Source organism: Somniosus microcephalus, chromosome 8 (genome assembly GCF_052327205.1).
Source record: "Somniosus microcephalus isolate GS21.2 chromosome 8, FLI_Smic_1.0, whole genome shotgun sequence".
NCBI classification, from domain to species: Eukaryota; Metazoa; Chordata; class Chondrichthyes; order Squaliformes; family Somniosidae; genus Somniosus; species Somniosus microcephalus.
In genome coordinates this window covers 23,573,144-23,590,851 of record NC_140994.1, presented here as the reverse complement: position 1 = coordinate 23,590,851, position 17,708 = coordinate 23,573,144, and the positions used below count along the sequence as shown (strand labels likewise).

At 44.1% G+C, this 17,708-nt stretch overlaps 1 protein-coding gene across 2 annotated transcripts in view; it reads right to left on the bottom strand.

Annotated features, from left to right (window-relative positions):
• pdcd4b (programmed cell death 4b) overlaps nucleotides 1–15,393 on the bottom strand; it is a 46,720-nt gene extending 31,327 nt beyond the window's left edge. Inside the window, exons 1-4 of one of the 2 annotated variants that reach the window (XM_085994354.1) lie at nucleotides 14,899–15,393; nucleotides 5,983–6,276; nucleotides 1,874–1,968; nucleotides 550–663 (exon numbers count right to left, since the gene is read on the bottom strand). In XM_085994354.1, coding sequence (XP_085850480.1) covers nucleotides 550–663; nucleotides 1,874–1,968; nucleotides 5,983–6,276; nucleotides 14,899–14,941 — 546 coding nt within the window. In that variant the 5' untranslated portion in view covers nucleotides 14,942–15,393. The remainder of the gene's footprint in view (nucleotides 1–549; nucleotides 664–1,873; nucleotides 1,969–5,982; nucleotides 6,277–14,898) is intronic. The other variant, XM_085994355.1, reaches the window with a different exon arrangement.
• Between the last annotated feature and the right edge of the window lie 2,315 nt (nucleotides 15,394–17,708).

Here is a 17,708-nt window from a genome sequence, read left to right as displayed (position 1 = left end):
TTTGGGGGTTAAATCCTATATTTATCGGAGACCCATGTCTTGCGCCTGCAATTATTGCCTCCAGTTGGTTAGTGATGATGCAATGATTATTTGTAAAATTTTGAAACTCATTTATGAATGAAGCATTTAATTAAATGGGTGCTTCCTGCAAGTGACTTATGTATTAATGTAACCTGTTAAGAATACTGAACTAAAAGCCAATTATACAAGAACAGCAACTATAAACAAGCTTCACAAAACATTATAAAAAAACGCACATTTTTCAGTGTTTATTATGGACACAGATAAAGTGATTCAAATGAGCAGATATAATGAAAAAGCATCTTGCTCTAACCAAATCAAATAAGCAGAAAGTCAAATCGCTCATGCTCCCACCCAATAATTCTTTAACACTACTTCCTTTCAAGGATCAAATCTTTATAAATTCATAGATTAATCCACTTTAAAATCAACTTGTAGGAAAAAGCTACAACATTTAAACGTAAAGAATCTTAACAATTCCAAATGGCTCCACTCACTTATATTTAAATTAAATATGTGGATACATACCAGAACCTCATTAGTGTCTCCATGTTCAAAGTATTCTTGCACAATTGGAGTCACGGTTTTCTGAAAAACCCCTTCATCTAAGGGTAGAACCACTGTTTCATACACGCAATTCTCCTGTTGAGATTTACAAAAAAACTAAAATCTTGTTATGCAGTGCTATTACAAACTGAAACAAGTTTCCTAATTCAGAATATTTCTGTTAGTCTGTGGAACACATTGAGGCTAGAGGGCGACATGGTGACCTACTCATTAAAGAGGAGACATTGCACAAATTGGCATTAGCCACAGAACAGATAACAGTTTGCTTTAAACTTTGGTGGTTCTGTGGGTGGCTAGGTTTTTTCTCTTCTTCTCCTGATGGCAGTGACATCTGCTTGGGTATAGTTCCATGGATGCCTACAACCGTCAAATTTTTCACCCAAATGTGGATTTCTCATACATGTGTCTAGTGTTATGTGGAAAGAAAGCCCACAAATTGAACCCATCCTTAGGATGAGACATTTTGAGGTGGATATCAAAGATCTCGTGGCACTATTAGGAAGTTCTCCCAGTGTCCTGGCCAACAGCCTTCCCTTAACCAATACCTCCAAAAATAGATTAACTGGCCATGGATCTCATGGCTTTTTGTGGGGCATTGCTGTGTGTAAAACAATTGCTACACAGAAATTGGTGACTACACTATAAAGCAATTCACTATGTGAAAACATTCTGGGGCATCCTGAAAGACAGAAGCACAAGTCTTTCTTTTTTTTCACCCAACTTCTGCAAGCGCCAATCAGGATCAGCTCGGGGGCACGGAGGTGACCCCACCACTGACAGCTGTGAGGAAGTATTTCAACTATTTCACCACAGAACAGGGTACTGCGTAGCTCAGTAACACTTGCAGTGTATTTATCTATTGAGTTGTTGTGGAGTGTCGATGGATATGTGGGTTGAAAGACAGCTTAAGCAAAGTGGTCGCATTTAGGATGCTAATTGAAGTAAGTCGAGTTCTAAACTCTACCAATTTTTGGAGAGTCACCCATCAACCATCATAAGCACAGCCCAAACAAGAGCATCTGCTATGGGGAAAAAATATTGACGTTATCCGTGTCCCAAAGCAAGGAAGGAAGGTGTACTTCTGGAGATCTGTTTCAATCTGACCAACTACGCAAAATATTTCAATTTATTATCCTACAAAATACATTATTCCTTTGTTGGCCATTAAAAAATTAAGTTTGAAAAATAAGAGGAACAAATAAAATTAAATAGGTTATTGCCAAGCTATGCTACCAACCAAGGCTTAAAAAAACCATTCACTGTCTGGTGCTTAACATTCACTCACCTGATCTTCATCATAATTGGGATCTCGGATATCCACCTCCTCCAGATCATACACTTCACCGGGTGTCCCCCAGACACCTTTACCTCCTGCTCCACCTACCAATGGAATTTGAATGTTGAATAATTTAAAACCATCACAAGTTTATACAAGCCTTCTTGCTAACAATTTTTTTTTTTTTTTTTAAAGTGGTACAAATACCATATTTGGGTTTCAGAACTGTAATCTGGGGCATGGTAAAAGAAAACCTAATTAGAAATAATTCTGATCCATGGCGCCTACAGAGTGCTGACTGAAGTGACAGTTGATGTCAAACAAATTATAGTAACTGCCATCCAATGTGAACATTCCCTCCCATCCCAACTGCACTTTATTCAGTAGAGCTCGCGCTATAGTTGTACATGTGTTCCAAAAAATAGTAGGCGCTGTCTTATTTTCATACCACATCAAGTTATATCCTGTACAACTGTAAACATGTTTACGAACAGAATTTCCAATTGAGCTCCACTTCCCTGCGAGATCATGGCTATTTGACCCCTATCTCACTAGTGCAGGGTTAGTACACTGGTTGTACCAATATGACTCCTGCAACAACACACAATTACTACCATGAATGAATAAATGCACTCCTGTATGTTTTTGACATTATAGGAATCCTTTACATTGTTTTACAGCAGATTAAAAAAATTGAACGATGTTTACAAGGATCTGTGGGTAACCCTCTGGAGCAGAGTATTTCACCAGAATTGGTGTTATCTTACCTCACTGGTTGGTATGGCCTTCACAAGTCACTTTTCAAATTTCCGTGATCTTCTTGGCTGTATTTATACACTGGTCATGAACTGTGCATTTTTCAGACAGTGTGACAGCTGCAGTAACTAGGTATACAAAGAGGTGGTTTATGGGCAGCGATTCTCTGCCCAACCATCCAATTTCTAAAAGCCACTCCCAATAATTAAGGCCAAGGTCCACAAATTGGTCAACTACAAATCCTGGAACGTACACATCACTAACTCCCCCGTTCAACGGGACAGCGAGCTGCATTCAAACATTTATTTCCCTCCTTCCAAGAAGCATCTTGCTTCCACGCACCCTCAACTGCAATCATGAACTCACCATGTAGGAAATCACAGACGCAAACCTACATCCCATCACATTAACATACTGCAACTTAAATGTCTCCACTTACTTCCCTTCTCCTCCTCCTCCTCCTCCCCCTCCCCCCCCCAGATCAATGCTCATTGCACTTTCAGAGTGAGATTATTCCTATCCACAATCTCAGCAAAATACACAAGAGCCAGCTCAACAGAGTTTCTAATTGGTTTAAAGTCCACAAAACATCAACCCATAATCATAAAAAGTACACGGATGACTGATGAGGTAACTAGAAATGTCTCACTGATGCAGCAGACGGCATTCTGGGGTTACAATCAAGACTGCGGTTCAAGGTTCGCTAAGAGCAGATAGCTTTTAGCCTGTACGTAACTTATGCTGCACTTGATGTGGATAGTGGATGCAAAAGGTGAAGATATTCCCCAGCATGGACACCCCTCCCCACTTACAAATTCAGTTTGAAAATAAATATTAGCTGTGAGCATCTTGGCAACCAGATACATAATTTCTGGATTCGCTGGTAACTGCCGACAATAGGCAGCTCACTTATGAGACCATCCATACTTTTAGTACGGGTGACCAAAATGGAAAATACATGTCCATAATAACATATTTTACCCACGACATCCGTTAGTATCAAATTACAGTGTAGCTAATAGTCCAGTTAGATTAAAGCAACTGCCTCGGAAGGAAGCACTATAATGTAAATGAGGTGGTGTAAATGTTTTCAGAAGCAGGAAACACCAGGTTCATCACCTCTGAAAGCAAAGCTCTTCCTGGTGCCACTCGACATTGAGTAAGCCACTTTATACTGGCCACAAGCAGGCCGAGTTCGCAGGCTGCCGATACCAGCCAGCAATAAAATATCTCCAATTCTGGGGAGGTCTACACTCAGCCAGAACAGTAAATTTGCAAACTTGGATCATCTGCACACACTGCGCTGGGGTTGCCAAATCCACTGTGCAACATAAACAGAGAAAATCTGTCAAATGCAATAAGATGAGTTTCTACAATATAAATGGGCCAGTGTAAACCAAATTTCATATCAGTTATGGAAGCTCGATCAGGCCGAGTGCACAGCCCCAACCTCAGGCATGAAAAGCTTTTACTCTCAAAAACCCTGTATCCTGTTAAGCTGGGGCATAATTTCTGTCAATATCAATCTTCTAACTCCTCCAGTGCACTTGAATTCTGCACAGCATTAAAGGAGACAGCAGGAGATGATTTTGACCTGGGCTATTTACAAAGCAAACTGCAGTTCCCTAAAGGCCTGCTGAAAAGAATCATGAAATGCCACAATTTCCTGTAGATACAATTCCTGCCAAGGCCCAGCAATGACATCAGTTCTAGCCAGTCATTCTGTAGCCAGCATCAGAGCAGGCATTCATTACAGGATTAATCAACCAGGAGTTCATCCAAAATGGGCTGCATAAAGGGCATAAGGTACTCAATTCATCTTTAAAAAAACTTTCTGTAATAGGTTGCACTGCTGAAATCCTTAACCCATGACTGTCACTTCCTGACTCAATTACTCCAGTGCTCTCCTTACCAAACTCCCAAGTTCTACTTCCACTGTCCACGTCTTAACCCACTCTCCCTCATCATCCCCATCCTCGCCAACTTGCACTGGGGAACAGGGAGCCAAAGTCCCTTTGATCAGCTACAAGTACCTCTATGGCTGCGCCTCTTCCTATATAGACAGGTCCCACAAACACAATTAAGAAGTAGGAAGCCATGGAATAGGAGTTAAAGAAGTGCACTGCATAGTTGGATTAAAAACAGGAGCCATAAATTGGAACGGTCACCGTTGGAAAGAGGTTACAAGAGATGTACCAAATGATATGGAAGAGAATCGCATACCTTCCAAACTTATTAAAATAGTAAACAAATAAGTAAATAGTATAACAACATATTTGCAGAAGTGGTTAAGCTTAGCTAGCTTCTCACAATACAAAGAAACTGCAACCTATACCAAACTACATGTTTATTCACATTTAGACTTGATTGTACTTTTTATACTATCGCCAATTAAGGAATCTTTGAAAGCCCAAGATCAGAAACGAGGCAAGCTGATAAAACCCTTTGAAGCAATCATTTAAACTGTCTGTTCACTTCAAAAAAAACTACCAGAAACATGTGTTATTTGAATTAAGTAGCCTGGCTCCTCCCTGAAGCAAACTGAGCAGTAGCCAAACAAATAATTGCTGCAACATTGTATCCCATTAAACTGGGGCATAATTTCTGTGAATGAAGCTGAATTTTAACTCCTTATATAGCATGGCAGAATTAAAGAAGCCAATACAAAACTAAATCTCAGAGAAAAACCACTTTCTTTTGTCACAACCATCATCCCACGACTGTACTTGGCTAAAGTAAAAGGGTAAATAGCAGAGGGAAAGTACAAACCTAGAGAGAGAGTTTGGATGGTTGATGTACAAGGTGCTGCATCACACCCCAGCTAATGTGTAGCTTTCTGGTAATCTAAATCACAGGAAGGATATTGTTGCCCTCGAGATGCTTTAAAGGCAAGTAATCAAGGTGATTCTAGGCACCAGTAACTTCAGGTATGAGGAAAGGTTAAGAAAGTAAAGCTCTCGTTGGAAAAGCTGAAGACAAAATGACATTATGAAAGGAAGCAATTAAAGGGATCCACGCAAATTGTTCACCAGGATGAAAGTCCTAAATACCAAGGGATACAAGTTAAAAGAGTAAGAAGGGAAGTCATGCGGAACTAGGGTACCAGAATTCTGGATAATGTTACCAAGCAAGGCCACTGAAGCAAGTAACAAAAGGGGAGTGCAGACTGCAAGATCTGGCAGGATCAAAAGACACCATTGGGCTTAATAGCCTGTTATTTTCCTGAAAATTGTTGTTCTTGGAAAATATATTGCAAGACTTTACCTCAGTGTTCAACCCACATCTTCCTCCTCAAAATGTTCTGTATAGAAAGTACATCCTTGAATGTTAATCAGTTCCAAAATAAAACCTCAAGTACTTGCCTTTCTTGGGCAGTCCTCTTCCTTTCCCCATCCGTGACTTCCTGTCCAACATTTTTCCCTTCGGACTGGTGGGAATAATACTCCGACTACTCTCCCCATTATCACTGAGAGAATCGCCTCGTCCAGAATCCCGAGACGAGTTCTTCCTCAAGCGTCTCTTGGCTTTGGCCTTGAGCCGAGCTTCGTGAATGGACGTCTCTCGTGATGTCCAGTTCCCATTGATTTCATTTGGCAGCATAATGGCTTCAGTTTGATCATCTCCAGACAACATGTTACTAGTACTGTTGTCAAGTTCTGAAAGAGCAAGTTGAGCCATTAAGTCAACAACGGTGTTCAACATTTAGTAAAAGTACAATATAAAGTGTACTTTTTAAGGCGGAGACTAGCACAACAGAAAAACAATTAACACCAGTAGCAGCTGACACCTTCACCCGCAACACCTGTGACAAGTGAATCTCAGCATAGAATAAAAGTGACACACTGGCCTTCAGCATGCAGATCCGCTGTGAGCTACATCACACACACACACACAGATACTGTCTACAAACTAGTGTACAAGCTATTCACCTGGTCTTCTGTCTAAAAGAGAAATCACAAAGCACCTACAAGGGAAAAAATATCAAAAACAGCTGGTGCATAGACTGCTTAGAAGGGCGATTTATTATTTTTACTAAAAATGAAATATCAAACTCTTAGGATTTGCGTTATATGTAAATAGTACTTAGGCCATCGTCAAGTACTAGAGTATAACTTTGCCCCGAGAGGTTCTGCAACTGTCATCCTTCCATTTTAAGAAGTAGCATGAAAGTGTATTACAAACTTTGCTCTTCTTCACTATACTCCATCTCTCCCTCTCCTCCTTATAACTTACCTCTTTGACCAAGCGATTAGTCACCCCTCCTGTCCGATTACGCTTCTGTGACGCACCTTGGGACATTTTCCTACGTTAAAGGCACTATATAAATGCAAGTTGTTGTTGATACATACCTTTCCTACTAAAAGTAAACTGCTTAGAATGATTAGTATTTGACAGCTTAATACTGAAGCCAAGTATACAAATCAATCAGAAGCCTTCTCTATATCTCACTGCCAATGGAGCTGCCTTAGGAGAAAACAATTATTAAGTACATATATATGCACATTTAAAAAAAATTTGTACACGCAAACAGGATACTAAAAAAGCCCATCATCTGATAGGCAACCCCTCTTTCACTTGCAGCCTCTCTCCATCAGGACTCTTCTCATCTTTCTTCATTACAGGAAACTTTGGTTTATCTGGAGGTTGTATGTCCGGAAACCTCGATCCACCGGCAGAAATCAGGAGCCGTTTTGTTAGGTTTTTTTTCTTCTCGTGGGTTTGTTTTCTTTCTTCTCGTGGGTTTGTTTTCAACAGTCAGGCTCTGGAAAGTCTCTCTGAAGCTGTTGCTAAGCTACAGAGACGCTTCCAAGGTACGGGCCGACTGTTTAGAAGCTGTTGCTAAGCAGTGTTTGTTGTCAGATATGGAGATGAAAACCTCCGTATCCTTCAGAATTAGCGTTGGTTTGTCCAGCAGTTTTGATAGATCGGCAACAGCTCGGTCCCGTCGGTGCCGGATATCACAAAGTTTCCTGTATATTGGTACTATGGTCAATGCTTGTGATCTTTTCGCTCATTCTTTCTAAGCTTGAAATAGGCCACCCTTATTCCATCTTTATCCACGTTCATTGTGTTGAAATCAAAACTCATCGCACAATCTTATACTCGCTCATTCACCCCCACCACCCCCCCCCCCCCCCAACAAAAACCCTCAAGTGAAACTCAGTCACTCTTTCCTTCAACAACCTTCAAGCTTTTAAAATCCAAGAGTCATCATGTTGTCCCATCTACTTAGCTGCTCTTACCCTATTCAACCTTGGCAGCATTCTAAACTAATGAGCCTTTGCCTTTCACTTTGGCTTCTCAATTAAAACCACACACATGCAACAGACAATGCAGGATGAAAATATGACAAGTAGCTCGAGCACCTATACACACAACTTACCCCATACGTAGGTTTATCTGCTCCAGTTATACATCATCAATTAAACCGGGAGCATGAACGTATTTAACAGTGATGTATTCAGAGAGTTTCATCTTGACTACCTGCTTGCATCATTCACTCAAAGCATGCTTGAAGCTCTGCTCCATAACTGCTGGTGATATTTCGAACGACAGCGAGCTATTATATGGGCCCGTATTCTGTCAAACTTTTAGGTTTAACATTTTTCAGGCTGTCTCCCTGGTACTAAGGAAATCAGTGGCACTACACTGCATGTTTGGCAATGCTAATGTGTCACAGACACCAAATGCATAGTCTAACTATGGCAATAAAGCTTTGGTAGGTTTGAAATGGGCAAACTCAGGTCAGACCTTCAATAACTAGTATAAAACACGGTACTAAAAGAAACACAGCCCAACAATTATTTATCATATTAATTAAAATGCTAGACCAGAATAATTACTTTTGTTCTATCAATTTAAAAGCATGCTGATTGCTGAACAAAAATTGCAAATTCACGAACATAGAGTTCAGTCTCAGCTTGACTTTCAGGAGGAAGAGTACCGCAGTCAATCACAGAATGGCTCTAGTGTGTATGTGTGTTGGGGGGGGGGGGGGGGGGGGGGGGAGAAGAAGGGTAAAAAAGACCAAGAGGAAAAACACAAAGACAAGAAAGTTAGCTTAAAAATATTAAGATAGCTAGTGCCATATGAAAGAAAGGTTCACATGGTCAGAAAATGACTTGTAACTGCGTACTAGTAAATTCAATTTAGAATTTAAAAGTATAAAATGTATTCCACTGAATCACTGTTAAGGAAGATACTTGCACACATATTAGTCCATCATAGCTCCACTTTTTACATTTTATATCCATTAAAACTGCTGGTTGGAGACCTGAATTTTCACAAACATATTTATGGAGAACTTGCTCCTGAAATCAGGAGTGTTGCCAATCATGAAGGCACTGGAACAGAACCATAGAATTGTAAAGCTCCCCAGTGTGCAGTGACTAAGGTTCTACAGTCAACTTTTTATTTGAAAAATGCCAGAAGTGACCATCGCTTGATTGCTCAGTTGGTAACTGCATCCAATGAGCCGTTTAGACCGTGAAAGTCAGGCCCAGAAGATTACATTTTGTTTAAGGATGTCAAAGTGTTTTGTACAACAAATTCACATCCACAAAACTCCATAGTGAGTTCATGATCTCAGCTTGCCTTTCAGAAGGAACAGACTCATGGGGGTGGAGATAATTGACCTCAGTGCCATTGTGCGATGGATAGGGAGGAGGTGATGAAAAAAAGGCAGTGTTCTGTTATTCACTATCCAGTAGGACTTGCTGGAAGGTCTTTGACAGGCCAGGATTAGGCTTGGCTGTCATGGCCACCACAACCACAAGTATTTAAATAGCATCTTTAACGTAGTAAAACGTCCCAAGGTGCTGCACAGGAGTATTTTACACATTACTGAATAGTTTGTTGATGCTCTCCGCCTAGATACATGTGAAGAATGGTGCTTGTGGAACTGTACCTCAGACCCAGCACTTTCAGAGATAGGGCAGAAAAGGGGGAAAAAGAAACAGCATTTTGGAAAAGACGGACAGACATGTCAAGACTGCCCAGTGCATAATCTAAATTGCTTTTTAACTGCTTCAGTGATGTGGAGGCCCAATCCAGAAAAAGCATGCTCCTTTATAAACTCTAAGCTAAATAAATGCTAATCCTCAAACTATTTTTAAAAAATTAAAACCCAAGCCTTAAAAAATAAAATCATTAGCTTTTTTCGTATCCAATTTTATGGTGGAATTGGAATCTTAGCCAGTTGAGAGTCAAGCAGAGTTCTTATTTGGACAGTTCAGAGTAGTGGTTTGAAGTATGCAAAACAGCTCGTGTGCAACAGCCAATCAGGATACATAAAATGTGGTCTCCGGCCAACAAGAGTTGGCTAAGTCTGCATGTTATTGTGATCTGAACACTAACACTACAACACCACCACCACTACTACTACATTTTGTCTCAATAAAAGGCTATTGAAGATTCTAAACCAAATGAAGACAGGAAATCATCCCCATTGAGAATTTTTCCAGCAACTTTTATAACCATAAGAATAGCTTTGAAGCTGATCTCACGAGTGGTAGTGTAGAGTGGAAGCACGTGTCAGTTTGGAACAGCAGGCTGAAACAGGGAAATAAATGGTGGCTCCAATTGGAATGCCAGCCACAGATAAGAACATTTTGCCGAGTTAGTTAATAGATTTTCAAGCGCAGACATTTCACAGGCTTATAAAGTGAAGTGAAATCCCTAGGTTACAGTCACTATAGGGACCTGTTCGGTAACAATCCTTTGAAGAGCTGACAAAGCAATTATCTTCCCTGGCTGAGAATACAAGAAAGCCATACGCTATTTCTAAAAACGTGTTGCAACACGAATCTTCACTACTTAGACAGAGTGAATCATGCACTGTGCTGCAGATTGGTAGAAAAGACAAAGTGCTTCATTGACAGGAAGTTAGAAAGATTAGAGAGAGGGGGAAGAGAAACTAAACAAGCAGGAGACAACATACACTCTGCACTATAACCCTCTTCTCCGATTGTTGGAGATGTCCACTGAAATCCACATGTCCTCTGTTGGATTTCCGGGTTCACAAGGAGACAAGAAAACCACGAGACAAAAATACAACTGGGCATTGAAAAGTGAATGACATCTTTACCTCCCTCGTAAAATGATTTCCAACATTTATTTTGATCTTTGCTGATGTTTAAACAGTGTGTATTGTTGGGATCTCCTCGCATAGAAGTCACCAAGCCCAACAACGTGAGGGAGTTGAAAAACCTCAGGCTCTGACTGAGTTCTACTGGAGGTTAGTGAGAAAGCTGATCAAAGTTGTGATATTCATTAACCTGGTGATGTTAATCTCCAATTAATTTCAGGTAGCAACTGGTGCAAGCAACATACTGAAGCAAAATCAGGTAAGAGAGGCCCTCTCATGATTCAAAATCATGGAGGGGTCTAGACAGAGTAGAGAGAAACTGTTCCCAGTGGTGGAAGGGTCAAGAACCAGAGGACACAGATTTAAGGTGATTGGCAAAAGAACCAAAGACGACATGAGGAATTTTTTTTTTTTTTTTTTTTTTTAAAAGTGTGGTTAGGATCCTGAATGCACTGCCTGAAAGGGTGGTGGAGGCAGACTCGATCGTGGCTTTCATAAGGGAATTGGATAAGTATCTGAAGGAAAAAAAATTGCAGGGCTACGGGGAAAGGGCGGGGGAGTGGGACTCGTTGAAGTGCTCCTGCAGAGAGCCGGCACGGGCTCGACGGGCTGAATGGCCGCCTTCTGTGCTCTAACCATTCTATGATTCTCCATGATTCTATTCAATACTGCCATGGATCAACCTGTACCGCACAGGTAGAGACCACGTCTTTTGTAAAAAGAAATAAATGACAATATTCAGCGGAGACTTGGAGAAATTTCAAATTGCCCACAAATGAGACAACTTGCATTTATATAGCAGTTTTAACGCAGAAAATGTCCTAAAGGTGTTTCACAGAAGCGTAATCAGACAAAAATGGACACAGAGGCAAAGGAGGAAATATTAGGAGTGACTAAAAGCTTGGTCAAAGAGGTGGGTTTTAAAGGAGCATCTTAAAAGGCGGAGGCGAAGAAGCAGAAAAGTTTAGAAAGGAAATTCCAGAACTTTGGACTTAGACTGCTAAAAGCTCAGCCGCCAATGGTGGGGCGAGGGTAGTGGAGTATGCTGAAGAGGAACAGAGGGTTGTAGGGCTGCAATAGGTTATAGAGATGGGGAGAGGCGAGGCCACAAAGGGATCTAAACAAGGGGATGAGAATTTTAACTTTGAGGTCTTGGTGGACTAGGGTATAATGTACGTCAGCAAGCACAGGGGTGATGGGTGAATGGGACTTGGTGCAAACTAGGATACGCGCAGAATTTTGGATGAGCTTAAGTTTATGGAGGGTGGAAGCGGAGAGACCAGCCAGAAGATCACTAGAATAGTCGCGTCTGTGGGCGGGGGGGTGGGGAATGCGGGGGCTGAAGATTATGGCTTTGGGCTTCCCAATGTTTAACTGGAGAAAATGTGGCCCATCCTGGACTGGATGTCAGACGAGCAGACTGACAATGCAAAGGAAGGGTCAAGAGAGTGACCACAAACATTACTCTCTCTGTCATAGAACAAGAATCAAATTAGCTTTAAAAGATTCGCTGTCCCACATTTTATAAAATGGCTACGAGATCCATCCCTCAGCCCCAATTAGCCCCACCTTTCGTCCAGCAGTGACAAACATAACAACAGTGTCGCTATCACACACTTGCTGGGAAATAAGGACTGCAGGTGCACAACACTGATATGGTCTGCTGCATCCAATCACATCAAAAATGTTACGGCAACAGGCATTTAAAAATGTTTCCAAATACAGTTTACTCAACAGCGGAATCACAGTTCAATTGTAGCACTGATGCAAGTGGCAGCCTGGTTCAGATAGTTGTGGATTCAAGCCCAACTCCAGGACCTGGGCTAACATTACCATGCATTGCTGAGGTCATGCTGCATGGTTGGGGGTAATTCACATGAGATGTTAAACTGTGGCCCAGTTTACCTAGTCCAGTGGTTGAGGGGGACGTTAAAGACCCCATGGCATTATTTGAAACATAGAAGATAGGAGCAGGGGTAGGTCATTCGGCCCCTCGAGCCTGCTCCGCCATTCAATGAGATCATGGCTGATCATCCAAACTCAGTACCCTGTCCCTGCCTTCTCCCCATATCCCTTGATCCCTTTAGCCTTAAGAAATATATCTAACTCCTTCTTGAATATATTTAGTGAATTGGCCTCTACTGCCTTCTGTGGTAGAGAATTCCACAGGTTCACCACTCTCTGGGTGAAGAAATTCCTCATCTGTCCTAAATGGCTTACCCCTTATCCTTAGACTGTGACCCCTGGTTCTGGACTCCCCCGCCATCGGGAATATCCTTCCTGCATCTAGTCTGTCCAGTCCTGTTAGAATTTTATGAGTTTCAATGAGATCCCTCTCATTCTTCTGAACTCCAGCGAGTATAAGCCCAATCAACCCAATCTCTCTTCATACGTCATTCCTGCCATCCCAGGTATCAGCCTGGTGAATCTTCGCTGCACTCCCTCCATGGCAAGAACATCCTTCCTCAGATAAGGCAACCAAAACTGCACACAATACTCAAGGTGTGGTCTCACCAAGGCCCTGTACAACTGCAGCAAGACATCCTTGTTCCTGTACTCGAACCCTCTCGCTACGAAGGCCAAAATACCATTTGCCTTCTTAACCGCCTGCTGCACCTGCATGCTTACCTTCAGCGACTGGTGCACAAGGACACCCAGGTCTCGTTGCACTTCCCCTTCTCCCAATCTATTGCCATTCAGATAATAATCTGCCTTCCTGTTTTTGCCACCAAAGTGGATAACCTCACATTTATCCACATTATATTGCATCTGCTATGCTTCTGCCCAATCACCCAACCTGTCCAAATCATACTGGAGTTTCTTGGCATCCTCCTCACAGCACACACGCCCACCCAGCTTTGTCTCGTCTGCAAACTTGGAGAGGTTACATCTAGTTCTCTTGTCTAGATCATTAATATATATTGTGACTAGCTGGGGTCCTAGGACCGATCCCTGCGGTACCCCACTAGTCACTGCCTGCCACTCGGAAAAAGATCCGTTTATTCAACTCTGCTTTCTGTCTGCCAACCAGTTCTCTATCCAAGTCAATACCTTGCCCGCAATCCCATGTGCCTTAACTTTACACGCTAATCTCTTATGCGGGACCTTATCGAAAGCCTTCTGAAAGTCCAAATACACCACATCCACTGGTTCTCTCTTATCTATTTTACCAGTTACATGCTCAAAAAATTCCAGATTAGTCAAGCACGATTTAGCTTTGGTAAATTATTTGAATAGAGAGCCCATTGTTCTGAAGAACAAACGTCCCCTCAATCAATACTTCAAAAAAAAAATCAGTAAGTCACTCACTATCTGTAAAACAGCTCTTGCACTGATCCCCTCAACAGTCACTGCACTTCAAAATAAATTGTGTAAAGTTCTTCAAGATGCAGGGATGTAATAAAGTGTTGGTGTATGCAAATACATGGTTACTTTCACTCCCAGATGCCACATAAACATAACTTCCTGAAGTGATATGTAAAGCAGCAAAATTACCTGGGTAGTGCAATAAAGATCATTAAAAAAATTTTAAAAGCACTTTTTTTTTAAATAAATGAAAGCTGGCTTTTTTTTTGGGGGGGGGGGGGGGAAAAAGAGAGAAGACAGTTACCAGCTTATTGTTATAGGTTAAAATTATGTTAGTTAAAACAGAAGTATAGCACGTGCAACAGCACAGGCGATTAAGGGGTTAAAAAAAGATGAATATACGCAATCAATATCCTCAGGAAGTCTAAAAGAAAAACAATACGGTGACCAAAAAAATTTGCAAGTTCTTAGTGTGACCAACACACACCTATTGGGGAAGGGAGAAAATCCGAAGGATCCCAATGGCTCCACCACAGCACGTGGTCCTGCAAAGTGACTCCCTTAGAACTTCCTAACTGTCAAGTATTTACTTTTGAAGAAAGCTAGCAACAAGACCTTAAAAAAAAAAATCAATGCATCGCTTTTTAAAAAAAACACCATTATTTTCACCTTAACGAAAGATGCAATTAGAAAAAAAAAGACAAAACATAAGAAAAAAACTTTTAAATCTCAAACCAAGCGTTTCTGCCTTGCACATCCTGAGTATTATTCCACATTAGAAATATTATATAATATATATAAATTCCTGCATGCAAACCATTAAAATCCCCACCCATGGCCAAATTCTCACTCACTCACTCACTCACACACACAACACACACAGTACCTGCTGGAGAGTTGTTGAATTTCGTCTCTGCCTCTGTTGCCATGTTTGTGAAGGAAACGGGATTGGTTTTCGGATCGGATTCGAAGGGGTGATGTTATATTGTTTTGGGACCTTGGCTGGGGTGTGCTGCTGTGGAATAATTTCCTGCCCCCTTCTCTCCCTGCTGCCCTACCCTCCCTCCCCTCCCAGCGGCTCGAAGTTAAAGGAAAACAAATCCGTTGTTTCCTCTAAAGCCAGGTTCTGAGAGGAGAGAATAAAGTCAGTAATTCAGCACTTTATATATATATATTCTTAAAAAGATTATTAAAGGACGTGGGTGACCCAGTTGCTCGGTGTAAGGGGCTTGTTTTGATTTCAATAACACGGCGCTCGCTCTCTTGTCCAAAGCCTTCTCGTCGCCTCAACCCCTTCCAGTCGCTTCTGTTTGTTTTTCCTCCCTCTCGACCTCGCGTCACGTGGGTAGCAACAGCATTGTTCATTCGTCACCTTCGCCACCGGTCCGACCAATCGCAGCAACGCCTGAGCCTCAACGCCGGCGGCCAATCAACGCCCGTCACTGTAAAAAAAAAGGGGGGCGGGGCGAAGAACTTATTTTTGTCTCTCAGTGCTGCCACCTAGCCTGGATGACTCGCCAATATTGCACTGCAAATGTGGCACAGGACAAGTTCAGAAGGGTGTTTTCTTTTTTTTAACGGGGGGAGGGGGAAGCACGTGGCTTTATTAATAGAGTGCAAAAAGCAAGGAAGTTCTGCTAAAATCGCACCAAGTCCCGTTCACCCATCACCCCGTGCTGGCTGACCTACATTGGCTCCCGGTTAAGCAGCGTTGTTGAGATACCGCGGCAAACGTGGGAGTCGAGACCAGAGTTGGTGAAACACAACTGCTTTAATCTACATCATGGCAAAGAAAAAACTTGAAAAACCCGCGCAACCATTTAAATACTCCCCAGACAGGAAGTGCTCCCGGCAGCCTGTCCCTGTGGGAAACAAGTTGCCGGAGGAAAGGGCCCCTGGCTGGGGGCGGCTGCTGCCGGCAGTGCGCCTGCGTAAACTGTCCGTGCCGCCGTGAGCGGATTATGTCCAATGGTGGCATGTCGCCACAGAGCTCCCCCCAGAATCCGCTTAGGAGGAGTGGACGAGTCGTGACGGTGATCTAATGGTTCTGCCGGAGCGGCTCGGAGTGGTCGCCGGTCTAGTTGGTGGGGCCGGGCGGTTCGCCGCCGGCTGTGCTGGCTTGCTGGCGGGACGGCCTCTAGTTGGAGGTCGGGCCACGGGGACCTGTTCCCCTGGTTCTGTGTGTGCTGGTTTGAGCCGGTCGATGGAGACTGTTTCGACCCTGTCGCCGAGTCGCAGCTTGAAGACCTTGTCCCCGGTTTGTAGTACCTCGTACGGTCCGTCGTACGGGGGTCGCAGGGGTCCGCGGTGCGCGTCGTGTCGCACGAAGACGAAGCGTGCCTGCTGTAAGTTTGGCGGGACGTGAGGTGCGAGTTCGCCGTGTCGGTTGACCGTAAGTGGGGCGAACTGTTGAGCGGAAGAGAAAGAGTTGAGCCGCTGCTGTTCGGCCGACCAAGGCGTGGTAGCCTCCGGGAGGAATTCGCCTGGTACGCGCAGCGGTTGTCCGTAGACTAACTCCGCTGCTGAGGACTGGAGGTCTTCCTTGACCGCGGTGCGTAGGCCTAGTAGCACCCACGGTAGGCGGTCAGTCCAGGTACTGTCCTGCAGGCCGGCGCGGAGTGAGGCCTTGAGTGACCTGTGGAAGCATTCACAAAGCCCGTTGGCCTGCGGGTGGTACGCCGTGGTTTGGTGGAGCGTCACCCCGAGGTTGCGTGCTGTGGCCGTCCAGAGTTCGGAGGTGAACTGGGCGCCTCTGTCAGAGGTTATGTCGGCCGGTACGCCGAACCTCGCGACCCAGGTGTTAACGAACGCCCTGGTGATGTCGGCTGTGGTGGTGGAGGTCAGCGGCACTGCCTCAGGCCAGCGTGTGTAGCGGTCGACCATCGTGAGGAGGTAAGTTTGGCTTTGCGATGGCGGCAGAGGACCGGCGATGTCGATGTGTACGTGGTCGAAGCGGCGGCTGGGTACCTCGAAGTCTCCCAGGGGTGCTTTTGTGTGCAGCTGTACCTTAGCCCGTTGGCAGGCGAGGCAGGAGGTGGCCCAAGTCCGAACATCTTTGCTGAGGCCGCGCCAGACGAAGCGCTGGGAGAGGAGTTTGACGGATGCGCGGGAACCCGGATGGGAGAGCCCGTGGAGCGCGTCGAAGATGCGGCGGCGCCAGGTTGCAGGGACGACCGGCCTGGGTTGGCCGAGTGAGACGTCGCAAGTGACTGCCGTGACTTCGGGCCCGTGTGCGACCCTGGCAGGCTGGTAGCCGCCGAGAGGAGGTCTGGGTCCGTTAGCTGGGCCGCTGCTAGTTGCGCGTAGTCGACCGCGAGGTGATTCGCGCAGATGGCGGGACGGGAAAGGCAGTCGGCGACAACGTTGTCTCTACCGGAGACGTGCTGGATGTCCGTGGTAAACTCGGACACGGCCGCGAGCTGGCGTTGCTGCCTAGCGGACCAGGGTTCGGTGTGCTTGGCCATCGCGTATGTGAGTGGCTTGTGGTCCACGTGCGCGGTAAAGGGACGGCCCTCCAGGAGGAACCTGAAATGGCGGACCGACAGGTGGAGCGCGAGGAGCTCGCGGTCGAAAGCAGAGTATTTGACCTCCGGGGGGCGCAGTTGGCGGCTGTAGAAGGCAAGTGGCTGCCACGCGCCATTGACCCACTGCTCGAACACGGCTCCGACCGCGTGGTCGGAGGCTTTGGTGGTGAGC